This window comes from Crinia signifera, chromosome 6 (assembly GCF_055691185.1).
Source record: "Crinia signifera chromosome 6, ASM5569118v1, whole genome shotgun sequence".
Classification (NCBI taxonomy): domain Eukaryota; kingdom Metazoa; phylum Chordata; class Amphibia; order Anura; family Myobatrachidae; genus Crinia; species Crinia signifera.
This window is the reverse complement of record NC_139222.1, coordinates 244,164,465-244,181,275: the sequence shown is the minus strand read 5'-3', so window position 1 is coordinate 244,181,275 and position 16,811 is coordinate 244,164,465. Positions and strand designations below refer to the sequence as shown.

The following is a 16,811-nucleotide window of genomic DNA, read 5'->3' as shown; positions in this document are numbered from 1 at the left end:
AGAATTGCATTACGTTACCATTGTAATGAATTACATTGTAGTTTCGGTACTCTTTACTTAGAAGGGCGCCCATCTCGGGCATCTCGGGGATTGAATGCACTAAAAAATCGGGTGCGATCAACCGACGAGATGCCCGAGATTTCCCATAGGGAACAATGTTAAATGTCTCAATTGACCCGATTTTCCTGTTCAATGCCTCAATTGACCCAATTTTTCCATAGGAAACAATGTTAAATGGGCCACAGAGGCCAAATAGGCACCCTGAAGTGAATAATGGCCACCCGAATTGTTAACGCCACCCCACGATCAACGTCAACCCGAAGCGTGGCGAGCGGCGGCGGTACGCGTCCTACGACCTTTTCATACCCCCACTATCCACGTCGGCGTGGAGTTGAGAATAGAAAGTGTGGCGAGCGCAGCGAGCCACCGAGCCCGAAGCGTGGCGAGGGGACGCGGATACCTTCACAGGTATCCGCGTCCCCTCGCGGGCTTCACAGCTGTCCGCGTACCCTCGCGGGGCTCGCTGCGCTCGCCACGCTTCGGGCTCGGTGGCTCGCTGCGCTCGCCACACTTTCTATTCTCAACTCCACGCCGACGTGGATAGTGGGGGTATGAAAAGGTCGTAGGACGCGTACCGCCGCCCCTCGCGGGCTCGCTGCGCTCGCCACGCATCGGGTTGACGTTGATCGTGGGGTGGCGTTAACAATTCGGGTGGCCATTATACACTTCAGGGTGCCTATTTGGCCTCTGTGGCCCATTTAACATTGTTTCCTATGGAAAAATCGGGTCAATTGAGGCATTGAACAGGAAAATTGGGTCAATTGAGACAGTTAACATTGTTCCCTATGGGAAATCTCGGGCATCTCGTCGGTTGATCGCACCCGATTTTTTAGTGCATTCAATCCCCGAGATGCCCGAGATTTTTTACTAACGATCCCCACGATCAAAATCGTGGGCGCCCTTCTAAGTAAAGAGTACCGTAGTTTCTAATAATAGGAATGTTTGTTGGCTTTTCAAAACATCTATTGCATTTGATCTACAAAACCAGTTACACATGGAGGATCAGAAGATAAAGGGCCTTATTCTGGTCCACACGCAACGATGCGAAATTCGCGTCGTTGCATGTGGATGTAACGCCGCCCTCGTAGCTTCCCAAGCCCCCCCCCCCTTGCTCGCCGAGTTCCCCGCACAACTACAAATGGATGTTTTGCATGAACATCCATTTGCAGCCGTGGTGACAACAGCTGCCCGCACCCGTGTCACGATGCCATTTGCATGGGAACGCCCAGCGTTTGCATGGGAACGCCCATGAAACGATGGGCGTTCCCATGGGTGCAGCCTGTAGCCGCCGCCCCACACCCCCTGTCTGCACTGCTAGGTGCGAACAAGACGGCAAACTAGCAGTTCACCATGCCCGCTCGCACCCAGTGTCTGCACATGCGCAGACTCAAAACATCGATCCCCTGTGCGAACATGCAAGGGAGTGATGACACCAGAATAAGGTCCAAAGTGCACTAGAATTATGGCAACATGGAGTTCTATGTCTCTACCGAGTCCTGTGTGTTCATTCTGTGTCTTAAATAAATTTGTACATTCAGCACTTAGATAATGTTCTGGTACTTGTATACATTTTTTTTTTTTTTTATATAGTTCGTAAATGGAGACAAAAGTCAGCACTGGGGGCTTCTGGGCAGTGGGAGATTGAGGTTGGAGAGACCCCTCTGGCCGTCGTTGGAGCTTTACAGCCAGATTTCTTGAAGGAAAACAATTCCAATGTGAGTACAGGTGATATGGCTACAAGGGTATGGGGCATAGGGTCATAGGGTTGACAGTGAATAGGTCGATCACTATTGGTCATCAGGCAAAAGGACGACATGGAAAAGGTTGACATGAGTTTTTTTATGTTTCTTGTGTCTAAGTCGACGTGGACACCGTATAAGTGTACAACATCCCTCGTCATAATTCGGGCACACTATTATAATGTCACTCTATGCCCACTTGGATTGTAAAGTATGAAAAAGTACCTTTTTTGGATGAAAATAATGTGAAAAACTGAAGTCGACCTTTTTCATGTCAACTTTCACATGTCAACATTTAGACCATGTTGGCCTAATGCATGTCGACCTATTGACTATCGACTGCATCCCTGGCTACAAATTAAATCCGCACACAATCACTGCCATGTTGTTTCGGTATCCGGGCGCTCGGTGGACGGGGTTTACATCGACCATGTGGACTTAGTGGACCCGGCTGAGTTAGATGCATAAACATCGGCGGTGGCCAGTAGAGTGGCAGTTAGACACCGATGGGTGATCGGCCATGGTCGACAGGACTTTTTAAAATCTTTTGGTGCCAGGTCATTTTACTATCCAAGTGGACATAGAGTTAGAATAGTGTGCCCGAAGCATGGCGAACGTAGCGAGGGGACACTGTGCTCATATACAGTGTCCCCGGCGACCCCTGTGACAATCGGCACCAAGAAGTCCTGAAAAAGTCCCATGGACACATGAACCACTGAATATATCAGTAAGTGTAATATTACCGCTCATAACCCGGCCACTCCTGACCCTCCCGCGAATGCCTCGGCCTGTCAATCAGACAGGACATGTCCTGTACATGCGCAGAACATAATGGAGGTTATTCTGGTTGACACGCAGCGATGCAAAGTTTTAGCCCGCATGCTGCTTGCACATGTCACCGCCCCCTTTCGCAGGGTGAATTTGCGAATAGATGTTTTGCATAAACATCCATTCGCAGCCTACAGGGTCAAACCCACATTACATGTGGAAGGTGCACGTAAAACGAAGACATTCTCAGGAGTCTTGGCTTTGCATGTGCTCCGGGGCAGCTGACATCCGGTGATGTCAGCTGCCCACCCGCGTCACTGAGTCCAACCCATGAAACGCTGTGAGTTCCAATGGGCGCTACTACCTGCTGCTACCCCACGCCCGCACCGGTTGGGTGTGAGTGCCTGACGAACACTCTGTTCACCGTGGCCACTTGCAGCCGTTGCATGCGCAGAAATGCACATGTGCAGTAAAGAAACGCAATGGTGCGCATGGACCAGAATGAGGTCCAGTGCATGTTGGATCTCTTATATGATCCATGGCCCGGCGAAGACATAATAAAACTTACATTAGCTGGTAATCTATTGACAATGCTGTCGAAGCTTTAAATAACCATGTAATCGTGGCATGCAGATATAAACTCCAATGTATTGCAGTAACTATAAGGATTACATTTATGCTGGTTGACTGCACATTTCTTCTTTTTTCCAGCCTGTTTTTATGCGGAAGGATACCAAATCCAGTTTTCAGTGGAGAATTCGTAATCTGCCTTTCCCAAAGGATGTATACAGCGTCAGCGTAGACCAGACCGAGCGTTATTGTATTGTACGTACAACCAACAAAAAGTGAGTAGGCACATTCCTTTCCTCCTTCCCCATAATTCCCTATTGTTCTTTGTAGAGTGGTTGCCATATCTAGCCATGACGGGATAGAATTACTGCATATTCACAACAATCTGTAGTCTCTGTGCTACAGTGGAAGCAGAGTGTTGCACCCAGAAAGTAATTATCCATTTATTTTATTAATCCATGCTGTGTGACCGGCACTCCGATAACTGATATACTGGCCCAGGTGCCTTCCTCCGACCAGAGAGGACTCCAACCGCTATATATGTAGACAAATAGGTGTCACTCCAAGGCAATATTGTTTCAAGTGCAAATGTGCTTATTTATTCGGCAACGTTTCGGGGATATCTCACCGCTTTCTCAAGCCTTACAACAAGTGAAAATTTTCACTGGTTGTAAGGCTTGAGAAAGGCGTGAAATATCCCCGAAACGTTGCCTAATAAATTTGCACTTGAAACAATATTGCCTTGGAGTGCCGCCTATTTGTCTACGTTTACATAATAGATGTAATAGTTAAATAAGGAAATGGAGGAGACCGTTTTGGTGGCATCAGATGTAAGCCATGGTTGGCATCTGATGATATTCTGGAGCTGTAAAATTGCAGTGTAAGAATAAAGCTTACATCTGTGGGTGAGTATTTACAAACAGACCAATTGTTCTCTTCCTGGGCAAACACTAGCATTACGTATATGGTATATGTTGTCTGTGGCTTTCCTACCATAGATGTTATGGGCCTGACTCAGAGCTGATTGCAATGTAGTTGAGCAATTTTTTATGGGCGCAAAAATCCTGAAAATCTTTAGGAGGCATACGGTATATGCACTTCTAGGTGTTTTATCATCTATGGATGCTGATAGTGACTGTCAGTCCTAGCTCACTTGGACACACAGATCTACACCAGGGAATGGCTACGTAACAGCTTTTGCATAAAGGGATGGGCAGATGACCATTGATGGGCAGAGCCAAGTGTCCGTCCACCTTAATTATAACGCAATAATTTCTATGGAAATATAAAAATATATCCCCACCAGACCTCTCTGCTGTGCACAATGGCTGCGTCTCTCATCCACACTCATTACTAGATCCCATCCACAATTGCAGAACTTTCTTCAGGCAGCACCCACCCTATGGAATGCCCTTTCGCCCACATTAAGACTCTCCTCTAACCTCCAAACTTTCAATCGCTCCCTGAAAACTCACCTCTCTAGGCAAGCCTATCATATTCCGGAACCCCCACACAACCTCCAGTAGCATTCTTCTCTAATTGCATCCCATCAGGACTGTCTTGCAATCTGGTGGGACTGCTATGCTATGGAACTCTGTCCTTATGTATCCCTTCTATTAACCCTATAGATTTTAAGCTTACGAGCAGGGCCCTCCTACCTCTATGTCAGTTTGTAGCTACCCAGTTTGTTTTATCACTGTTTCCTATTGTAAAGCGCAACAGAATTTTCTGCGCTATATAAGAAACTGTAAATAAATATAATGGAAATATCAACAAGCTCCAAGCAAATCCTGTACCAATATTTCTATTGTCTTTATAGAACCAAGATTTTTTGGTCTGCCTGTGTTGCTGCTTGCTTAACTATCCAGAATAATCCGTTATTACATAAAACACATATATTACATATCCCATCTTATACTTGTATTCTCTTTAGCGCTCTTTTCATAGAATGTGCAAGTTTCAAGTGAAGTTATTCACTATAAGATCATGATGTAAGCTTCAGCTGAGGTCAATAGAGGGCGCTCTCGTAGAGGATCCCACATAGCCAGCAGTGAACTGTTCTACTGATGTATTCATGAATACCGATAAGATATGTCATATTCACCCTGTCATTCCATATAGACCATGAGAGATGAGCACAGCACCGGCAGTCATCCTGCCTACACTATGCCAGTGTGTACGTCTGCGGCAGAGAAGTTAGAAATGTACTAACAAAAACAGTCTGAATGTTACTAACTTAGATTTCCTTTATATAACTGATACAACGCTTGCCTGAAAGAGTGAGGTTTCCAGCAGCAGTACAGTATAGCTGCCTGATTTATACAGCAGAATAGTAATAAGCCATTTCCCTTTATACATCTGTCTTTCTATTTATGCTCTGTTGGGGTTGTACATCTTATAGATCAGCTAATGTGGAGGGCTACGTGCCAGTAATGGGGGAGTGCAGGCCAGTGTTGCGTGTATCGGACAGGACGTGCTCCTGGGCTGAGCGTGCACAGCGAGGGGTGGTGCATAGTCATATGCTACTCATTGGCTTCACTACCTTCTGCTGATGTGAAATGACTGGCACACGGGCTAAGGTCAGACGGAATCTCTGGCTAGGCAGCGTTGTGGGTACTTACATATATACATATGCCGTCAGAACGATCTTTTATACCAGGTACACGGCTGGTTCAAGTGCACATTCACAGTAATGGCTGCTCTGAAACCAAGCATGGATAGGGGAGGCCGATATCTACAACGGAGTTTGTGAGCGAGTACCCACGATATTGGGGTGCAATATACAGCTAGCTTGTGTTTAGATCTGCATGGGCACACCTACACTGGGCACAACTGTTTGGATGAGAGACCATTACACTGACAGGGACTATGATGACATTGTATTCAAATACATATACTTTAATATGGAGTTGTTCCCCGCTTGCGGCTATAACAGCTTTCACTAATTTTGAAGACTTTCCACAAGACTTTGGAGTGTTATGTTGGAATTTGTCCATTTCATCAGTGATCGCGTCTAACCAAAACAAAAGTGGGTCCATGGATGGGATCCCTCACTTAAAAAAAAAATTGGGGTCCTACTTGACCTTTTCTGGGTCCCAATGGAATGACGGTTCTTACTAATTATTATTAATTTCACCCTGCCCCGGTATTACACATACCCAGCCTCCTTTCAAACCCCCCCCCCCAGCATTGCACATTATACAGCTGACCTCCCCAGCATTGCATTTATACCAAAATCCTTTCAAACCCCCCAACGTTGCACATACCAAGCCTCCTTTCAAACCCCCCCCCCCCCCCAGCATTGCACATTATACAGCCTACTTCCCCAGTCCCCAGCATTGCATATTACACAGCCGACCTCCACAGCCTCCAGCATTGCACATTATACAGCCGACCTCCCCAGCATTGCACACATTCTAACCTGCCTTGATGGCTCTATCCCTGCTGTGAGGCAGGGCAGGAAACCGTGCTTCAGTCCCTCCTACCCTGTGGTGCATGGGACGCTGTTCCAGGCGGAGTGTGTCCCAGGGGATGCACCCATCCAGGAAAAGTGAGTCCCTGGTGTTGTCGGGTAATATATGTGCTGTTCACGTGTATCTGCGATCAGATTCTGATGTTGGATGAGAAGGCCTGTCTCACAATGTCCGTTCCAGTCCATCTCAGAAGGTGCTCCATGGGATTGAGGTCAGGGCTCTGTGCAGGCCGATCATGTTCTTCCACACCGAACTCTTCAAACCATGTCTGTACAGTCATGTTGGAATAGAGAAGGGGCAGCATGGACGTGTAATGGTTAGCATTACTGCCTCACAGCACTGAGGTCATGGGTTCAACACAATGGCCCTAACTGTGCGGAGGATGTGTATTCTCCTTGTGCTTGCATGGGTTTCCTCCAGGTACTCTGGCGGCTCCCAACAAAATTAACTCTAGAATGAATTGTAAGCTCCACTGGGGCAGGGACTGATGTGAATGTTCAGATATTCTCTGTAAAGCGCTGCAGAATATGTGTGCGCTATATAAATAACTTGTAATAAATATATAAATAAAACGCCCTTCCCCGAACTGCTGCCACAAAATTGGAAGCATAGCATTATTTAAAATGTATTGGTATGCTGAAGCATTAGGATTGCCCTTCACTGGAGATACTGGATTGTGCCTAGTTCAAACCCAGAAAACAGCCCCATACTATTATCCTTTCCCCACTGTGATGCAGTCAGGTAGGTAACGTTCTCCTGATCTGTCAAACCCAGACTCTCCTATCTGTTTGCCAAACAGGGAAGGTGTTCGCCATTCCACAGAACAAGTTTTCTCTCCTCCACAGTCCAGTGTCTGTGTGCGTTACACCCCTCCATCCGACATGTGGTACTGGACTTGCTGATGTAAGGCTTACATGCAACGGCTCGGCCATGGGAATCCCATTCCATTAAGCTCCCGCCTCACACATTTTGTGCTTACATTAATGCCAGTGGAATTTTGGAACTCTTCACAGTTGTGAGATCAGCAGAGCGTTAGTGACGACTTTTATGCACCGTGGGGGTTATTCTGGTTGTTTCTCAAGGCTGTGATTCCCTCCAAATGCCGATCCACTCACATGCCATGTTTGTACGCACTGGCTGCTAATAGATGTTTAACTTAAACTTCCATTCGCAGGCTGTGTGGTAACACCCACATCATTCGATGGTCGCCATCAAATGATGTGGTCACCTCTCAGGCCACCTTAGATATGCGTGCACATTCACCAGGAACTGCCCACCCCCACCTCCCACGGGGAATGCCCATGAAATGCTGGGCGTTTCCATGGGTGCGGCTATTCACCCCGGCCGCGGTCTTGGGTGCGTGCGCCCTGTGAACGGTCTGTTCGCTGTTGCCGCTCGTAACCTGCGTACGCACCTTGCGCCCAACATCAAGCCCCCGTGTGAATGAATCTGAGTAACTCCACATGTGCCTTAGCAGTCGTTGCCCCCGGCTTTGTGGCTGAGTTGCTGTTGTTCCTAAAAGGTTCCACTTCCTAATGCCATCACCGATAGCTGAGCCTGGAATATCCAGTAGGGATGAAATCTCACGGACCGTCTTATAGCAAAGGTGGCATTCTATTACCGTATCACAAATGGAGACTGCATGACTAGGTGCCTGATGTTATACACCTGTGGCAATGGGTCTGATTGAAATACCTGAATTCAATAATTTACGGGTGTGGCTAAACACTTTTGTCACGTGTACAGTGTACACATAGAATTTGAGGGGACCATGTATTTGTTTATTGCTGACCTGACGCAATGCAGATTAGCCACACTCTGCAGTGTGTCCCTGACTCCATACAAGTGGGCAGTATAGTATGGAGTGCTGTTGGAGGTGTGCTGTTGGAGGTGTGCTGTTGGAATGGTGCTGGAATTTCAAAAAGTTGCTTGATGGAGCATAATGGCTTTTTGTGTAGAAATAACAGCTTTGGACAAATCCTTATACTATGAGAGATGTAACCTTTTAAAGAGTGGAGCTGCTGAAGTATCTATAATGGTTGCAAGTTTTGCAGTGCACCCGGGCCCCTGGGTAATAGGGGGCCCACATATCGCACACCCTGAACCCATTTAATTATACTCACGTATAAGCCAGCTGCTGACTGCAGAGCTGAAAATATCACTGGGAAAATGGCCGCCTTGGCCATTTTACGGTGATCTGCGCATGTGTATTAGAGATGTGCCCTGGGAACACAGCGTGGGCACCATGTTCCTGGAGACAATGACACAATGCCAAGCCTACTGCACTGCTTGAGAGTAGTGGGTCCAATCAGAGCCTGTACATGGACCCCTCCTCTCTTAAAGCACCTCTGAGTGGAGAAGTTGCCTATAGCAACCAATGATTTTATAGAATGTACTTGATAAATGTTAGCTAGAAGCTGATGTTGAACATGCAGCGTCTGACAACTGTCACTGCAGAGTCCACAATGCTGTGACACCACACGTAGTGATGACTCTCTGCAGTATTTTACCTGTTTTATTGTTACCTACAGCCCTACTTAGCGACCTCTCTCTCCTTAATCTTTTAATAGAGGTCATTTTGGATTATCTACATAATAACCATCAAAAGTATTGATCACAATTACTAGCTGGCTGCAACGGCCCAAGTGTCTAGCATATGCTTTTATACACCGTTCCGCCACCTATTCCTCCTACCTAAGGGGGTTATTCCGGCCTGATCGCTGCTCTGCTAAATTGCAGAGATATACGTTGCCCAACCAGAATGAATTCCCGCCTCATGCAAGCCTGCAAATTGCTGTGCAAGGCTGGTGAAAATTAGCTGGATCAGCTGCAAATCCATACGCAAGCCGCTCACCATTTAATTATTTTCTTCTTCTGTGTGCCGTCTATGTGTAGTCCAGGGCTTACTCGGCGACTGAGATAGAAGGATGTGGTACGCGTCCCCGACCATCAGGATTACGGTGCTCAATTATCCGACATCGGAATCCCGACTGTCAGTAGTCCGACATGGGGCGAGCACATTGGAGCCCCTTGCGGCCTCTCGCTCAACATGCTGAGGGCTTGGTGGCTTGCTTTGCTCTCCACCTGTTTTATTCTCCCTCTATGGGGGTTGTGGACCTCCACGAGGGAAAATAGCCCCTGGCAGTCGGGATTCCGATGTCTGAGAAACGACCATCGGAATTCCATCTGTGGAAGTCATCTGGCACCCAGGAAAGAAACGGGCTGATCAGGGCCGGAGCTGATGTCACACACCTTCCCTTCAAACACCTGCGCGCGCCTGAATTTTCCCGGACACTCCCAGTAAAGTCCGCTTTCCACCCTCTAGTGCCATGCTGTTTGGGAGAGCAGGATTTTATTGTAGGATGGCCTTGCACATGTGTACTACGGGCCGTATGCATACACAATATATCGACAATCACTCTGATTGCAACATCGCAGCCATGCGATCAGGTCTGAATAACCCCCTAGCCTTTACACTTTGCCATGGAACCAGCTAGTAACTACAAGTATCTCTTTAATAAGACTCTCCTCAAGGCTCTCCCATTATCCGTTTTCCTTACTTAATGCTTGATAGAACATGTTTTAAAAGAAGAATAAAACAAGTCTAATACAGGCTGGTTGCCTATGAGGCTGCCTGCGTGTCTCGGCACCGCCAATGTGCTGCACGTTATCAGTTTAACAATGTATGAGATATATTATTTAGCACGGAACACTCATTCATTGGATTACGTGCTCAGTTCCTCCCTGTCCCAAGCAAAGTTTCCTGCTTTGTATAGTCTTTTTATCTATCACTGAGGAGTTAACACTTCTTTAACATGTCTTTGTGTTCATCTAATCTCTGCTGTTTAACCTTTGACATCTCCCTTATTATCCACGTCTGCCACCTTTTGCCAAATACCAAAAGCAGCTACATCACAGAAGACTTTAATCTCTGTCAGAGAGCAGCACATTCTGTGCCCAGTCTCATTGCTTTCATACGTTTGTCACTAAAACTATATTTGGTAACACTGATGTATACATTTACCCTGTATATCAAGCAGCTGCTGCTTTGGGGGCCTTGTCTTTGCACATTTTCTTGGCGCTTGAGTGCCTATTATGTTCTAAACGTAGGTTCTCATATTTTAGAATCCCGTTTAATGGTCATGTGACCTCTGCACAATTATATATTGAGGTTTATTTTTATTATTTTTTGTGTATAAAGCTCATTCTTTAGGAAGGTGCTAAAGGTAGGAGTCCTGCTAAGCACATATCCAGCTTCGGGCAGAAGGGACACCTGCTCAGCCTGTGACTGCATGTATATAGAGTTACTTGTACAATACTTGTGTACGTGATGGTTATCGTGATAGTTATTGCATATTGCGTCACCGCAATATGCCAGCTTATTCACTTGTGGCTGCAGATGTAATGGGGGCGATTTCAGGGCATTTTCTAAGTGACCTCACTAGAACATCCGGGTGTAGGGGCCATAGCGATAGCAATGCGCAGCCCCGTGTGTCACAATCGCCCAGCGATTAAGATCCTGCATGCTGGATAAATCTATTACAGATCGCTCAGCACACAGTGTTGACACATCTCACCAGAGAGCACTGGCCCTGACTGATCGCTCAGCACACAGCGCTGACACATCTCACCAGAGAGCACTGGCCCTGACTGATCGCTCAGCACACAGCGCTGACACATCTCACCAGAGAGCACTGGCCCTGACTGATCGCTCAGCACACAGCGCTGACACATTTCACCAGAGAGCACTGGCCCTGACTGATCGCTCAGCACACAGCGCTAACACATCTCACCAGAGAGCACTGGCCCTGACCGATCGCTCAGCACACAGCGCTGACACATGTCACTGGAGAACACTGGCCCTGACCGATCGCTCAGCACACAGCGCTGACACATCTCACCAGAGAGCACTGGCCCTGACTGATCGCTCAGCACACAGCGCTGACACATTTCACCAGAGAGCACTGGCCCTGACTGATCGCTCAGCACACAGCGCTAACACATCTCACCAGAGAGCACTGGCCCTGACCAATCGCTCAGCACACAGCGCTGACACATGTCACTGGAGAACACCGGCCCTGACCGATCGCTCAGCACACAGCGCTGACACATCTCACCAGAGAGCACTGGCCCTGACTGATCGCTCAGCACACAGCGCTGACACATTTCACCAGAGAGCACTGGCCCTGACTGATCGCTCAGCACACAGCGCTAACACATCTCACCAGAGAGCACTGGCCCTGACCAATCGCTCAGCACACAGCGCTGACACATGTCACTGGAGAACACCGTCCCTGACCGATCGCTCAGCACACAGCGCTGACACATCTCACCAGAGAGCACTGGCCCTGACTGATCGTTCAGCACACAGCACTGGCCCTGACCGATCGCTCAGCACACAGCGCTGACACATCTCACCAGAGAACACTGGACCTGACTGATCACTCAGCACACAGCGCTGACACATCTCACCAGAGAACACTGGACCTGACTGATCGCTCAGCACACAGCGCTGACACATTTCACCAGAGAGCACTGGCCCTGACTGATCGCTCAGCACACAGCGCTAACACATCTCACCAGAGAGCACTGGCCCTGACCAATCGCTCAGCACACAGCGCTGACACATGTCACTGGAGAACACCGGCCCTGACCGATCGCTCAGCACACAGCGCTGACACATCTCACCAGAGAGCACTGGCCCTGACTGATCGTTCAGCACACAGCACTGGCCCTGACCGATCGCTCAGCACACAGCGCTGACACATCTCACCAGAGAACACTGGACCTGACTGATCACTCAGCACACAGCGCTGACACATCTCACCAGAGAACACTGGACCTGACTGATCGCTCAGCACACAGCGCTGACACATTTCACCAGAGAGCACTGGCCCTGACTGATCGCTCAGCACACAGCGCTGACACATTTCACCAAAGAGCACTGGCCCTGACTGATCGCTCAGCACACAGCGCTAACACATCTCACCAGAGAGCACTGGCCCTGACCGATCGCTCAGCACACAGCGCTGACACATCTCACCAGAGAGCACTGGCCCTGACTGATCGCTCAGCACACAGCGCTGACACATTTCACCAGAGAGCACTGGCCCTGACTGATCGCTCAGCACACAGCGCTAACACATCTCACCAGAGAGCACTGGCCCTGACCAATCGCTCAGCACACAGCGCTGACACATGTCACTGGAGAACACCGGCCCTGACCGATCGCTCAGCACACAGCGCTGACACATCTCACCAGAGAGCACTGGCCCTGACTGATCGCTCAGCACACAGCGCTGACACATCTCACCAGAGAACACTGGACCTGACTGATCACTCAGCACACAGCGCTGACACATCTCACCAGAGAACACTGGACCTGACTGATCGCTCAGCACACAGCGCTGACACATTTCACCAGAGAGCACTGGCCCTGACTGATCGCTCAGCACACAGCGCTAACACATCTCACCAGAGAGCACTGGCCCTGACCAATCGCTCAGCACACAGCGCTGACACATCTCACCAGAGAGCACTGGCCCTGACCGATCACTCAGCACACAGCGCTGACACATCTCACCAGAGAGCACCGGCCCTGACCGATCGCTCAGCACAGCGCTGACACATCTCACCGGAGAACACTGGCCCTGACAGATCGCTCAGCACACAGCGCTGACACATCTCACCGGAGAACACTGGCCCTGACCGATCGCTCAGCACACATCGCTGCTACATCGCTGGGCAGCAGTGTGCGAAGTGATCTTGCTGAGCGATCTACATTGCTCAGATCGCTCAGCAGTCATCCCGTGTGTAGGCCCCATAACTGCAGGCATTGATCTTACTTCTGGGATTGAGGTTATGAACCCATGCTACAGTATAGTAGAGTTCACCCAAGCTGGATAAAGGGAATCACCATGACCCAACAGAAACACCTGTGGGATGCAGTATTTAAATATGGTAATTAGAATGTATTTCATTGTTAGCTATTATCTTTTACCTTTACAAGTCACAAGGGTTCTTTAACACCGTAGACCGGGAATAGCTGCATATTAAAATAATAATATGTGATTACATTGGGCTGACACAGATCCTAATGGGGAAATTTACTAATATGGGTGTTCTGTTTGATATGGGATCTTGCTATGGGCAACCAATCAACCCTTCATATAAATACAGGAGTCCACAGATGATGTCTGTGGACGGTGATCTGTATTTCATACACACTGTATTGCTCTTTATTTACTGTATTTGTGCTTCATGTTCCCATTGCATTATGCGATCTCTTTAACACTGTCTCCGTATACAGTATGTACAAATCTCTGCCACGGTTGGTCTCCCCCATCCTCTGCCTGTGAGAAGTCACAGACCTATCAGCTGTCTGAGCTATCTGCCTGTGTCTGATACCACCAATGTGAGGGAGCAGAGATCTGGGTGTAGAACAGATCTGTCTTCCATTATTACTGTGCTACGCCTCTGTAGTCTGGCTTGTCACACTGTATGGTTGTGTTTGCTTCTCACTCCTGCCTGTCTTGTTGTTACAGGTATTATAAAAAGTTTTCTATTCCCGACCTGGACCGATGTCAGCTTGACTTGAATGAAAATGCTCTAAGTTTTGCCCATGCGAATAACACCTTAATTATTACTGTAAGTATGGTCTTGTTTGCTCTAAGTCATAAAGTAGGTCGTTCACAAAGTGTTTTTTGTGTGTGTGTGTGTGTGTGTGTTTTTGTTAAGTGCTTTTTGCGGCACCTAACCACACTGCTGCTTCCAAACAACGTGACAGAATATGGATACATTCAGCTTCAGCTTTGTAAAATTGCAGATTTTCATCTATTTTGACAGTGGGGTTTTAATTAACCCGGGTTTTGCTTTTGCTGGGGCAGGTTTGTCCTGCCCCAGCACAACCCACCACAGAGCGGTGGGCCACCCCCCACTCTCCCCCCTCCCCCTCATTTCCACTCCGGAACTCCCGGGCCCTGTCGCTGCCCCAGCTGCTGTTCACAACAGGTGGCAGGCGTTGGAGGACTCGGGCTCCCGAGCCACGCCAAATATCCCCGAGCCTGCCGCTTGCTCCCTGCAGCTAATGGCGGCGGGGGCAGCGGCAGGGGAGTTCCGGCGTATGATCGCCGGAGCAGAGAGGTGGGGGGTGCCCGGACAGGTGATGTGCCTGTGGTGTACAGCTGCAGGCACTACTGGCGCACACCTAGATATTGGTGGTATGCCCGGAAATTTTCCGGGACAGCCCACTGCGACAGCGCAGCTGAGCCTGGAAAATTTCCAGTCATACCACTCAAGTGGTTAATGGTGAAGCACCGTGATGTTCTGCCTTTAATAAAATTACATTTTAAATCCTACTAGCAAAATGGCCAAAAGTCCATGATTTTATTAAATGAACACTTGATAAATAAGCCCCAAGGCTCTGCAGACACTTGTACCTCTTGCCATCACTTAATGCAACTTTTCTATCTTTTGCCTACAACTTTAGCTACATGCTGGACTTGGGGGCCTGATTCAGGGGTGTAAGCAATTCTGATATTTATGGATTGAACAGATATGAGCAATATGCATATGTGGTGCTGTTGCACTGCACAAAGGTACCTTAGTGATGTTGCTCCCAGGGAGGATTTAGTCACAAAATGATTGACAGTCAGGGACTGTTTAAGGTCGGTAATGGCAGCAAAAATACAGATGCGTCACAACCATTTTTGGGGCGTGTCTTAGCCTACAACTGAGAACTTATGTGCACAAACATGGCACCGGCATCTTCATTGTAACCGCCACGCTGCTGTTATCATGCGTTACTCCGAGAGTCGATTATCAAAGGCTCTGCAACTGCCGCGGTGTATTTGTATGCAGTGTCCTGGATTTGCAGTATAAGAATCTGAATACATTTTCATGTGGCTACAGCATTTGCATTATTTCTCACAACCACTGAATATGGGATCACAGCTGCAAAAGCCCTGAGACCACCTCCCTAAATGTTCACTTTCCATTATTGGAAAATCATCAGGATGTTTTAGTTTTTTATTTGCATATGGGTTTACAATCACATGTACTATTGCAGCAAGGATTATATGGTACACAATAGCTCAATGTTGCTTTCTCCAGCTCCAGTCAGCTTGTCACACAAGTGTCCTTACCCAAACAAATCTATTCTAATGCAGCGTAATTCATACAGCTGTCCCTATGTAAATGTGGGTAAGTTCCGTGCAACCGATACCACTTTAACACTGCACGCCATCAAAAATAATAATCTGAAATGGCAGAACCTGTTTGGTGTTATGCTGTTCTGGTCCTTTATTCTGCCCCACATGGAAACAGTTGTGTATAAATACGCACATGGTGGTGCTAGAACAGCGGTTCACAACCTTTTTTTCTGGCCCATACCCCTTGATTAGGCTTTTTATTTATGAGTACCCCCTCCTCTCAATTTGAAATATCCACAGTACTTACAAGTGAAGTGGAAGTTAGCGGTAATCGTATCCTTATGCCTGTCTTTATATTAAGGAGTAGCGGAGGAGTAGTGTGCGGTCAGGAATCGGGTGGCTGTGTACTGTCTCCAGGGTTCCTGCTAACTCCTATAGGATTAATGCCGCTGCTTCCTCCACCCGTGTCAGCATGGGGCAGATGAATTATGATGTATGAGGGAAGCACGGGTAGTTCAAAATGGGATTGCTGGTTGAACAAAATCACGAGATAGAACTGGAAGTGATGCAATGTGGTTTGTCTCCATGACAATGGGAGAATTATTCCGCCATCAGGAGACTACTTCTTCTTCCACTGTTACCAATATTATTTTAAAGTACCCACAACTGGTCTGCAGTGTACCCCAGGTTGGGAGCCACCGGTCTAGAAGCTAATAACGCTTGTCCCGGAGATCTCATAGTTTCTAACACAGAGAATGACCATTTTGGTTGTTTTATTAATGACTGACTCCTGAGAGCTGTGGAAAGAAAATATGACGTTTTGTTCATTGCATTGTGGAAACTTTTACACTTTTTGATATATTTTTTTTACCTAGTATCAAAAACCAATGGAGATTCTCGGTCTGGAAGAAGAATTACAAAAGGAACTTAAATCAATAAAGACAAACACTGAAGGGGATGTTGACTGCAAAACTCAGTAACTTGCGATGAAATCTTTTACTATCTTATATGGTTTTGTAATAAAATAAATAAAATACGTACGCTTATGTTCA

At 47.7% G+C, this 16,811-nt stretch overlaps 1 protein-coding gene across 3 annotated transcripts in view; it reads left to right on the top strand.

Moving 5' to 3' along the window:
- Positions 1–16,811, top strand: part of DPCD (deleted in primary ciliary dyskinesia homolog (mouse)) — a 24,988-nt gene extending 8,177 nt beyond the window's left edge. For all 3 annotated transcript variants that reach the window (XM_083149208.1, XM_083149209.1, XM_083149207.1), the window contains exons 3-6: positions 1,651–1,775; positions 3,279–3,412; positions 14,155–14,257; positions 16,635–16,811. In XM_083149208.1, the coding sequence (XP_083005334.1) occupies positions 1,651–1,775; positions 3,279–3,412; positions 14,155–14,257; positions 16,635–16,739 (467 nt within the window). In that variant the 3' untranslated portion in view covers positions 16,740–16,811. The remainder of the gene's footprint in view (positions 1–1,650; positions 1,776–3,278; positions 3,413–14,154; positions 14,258–16,634) is intronic.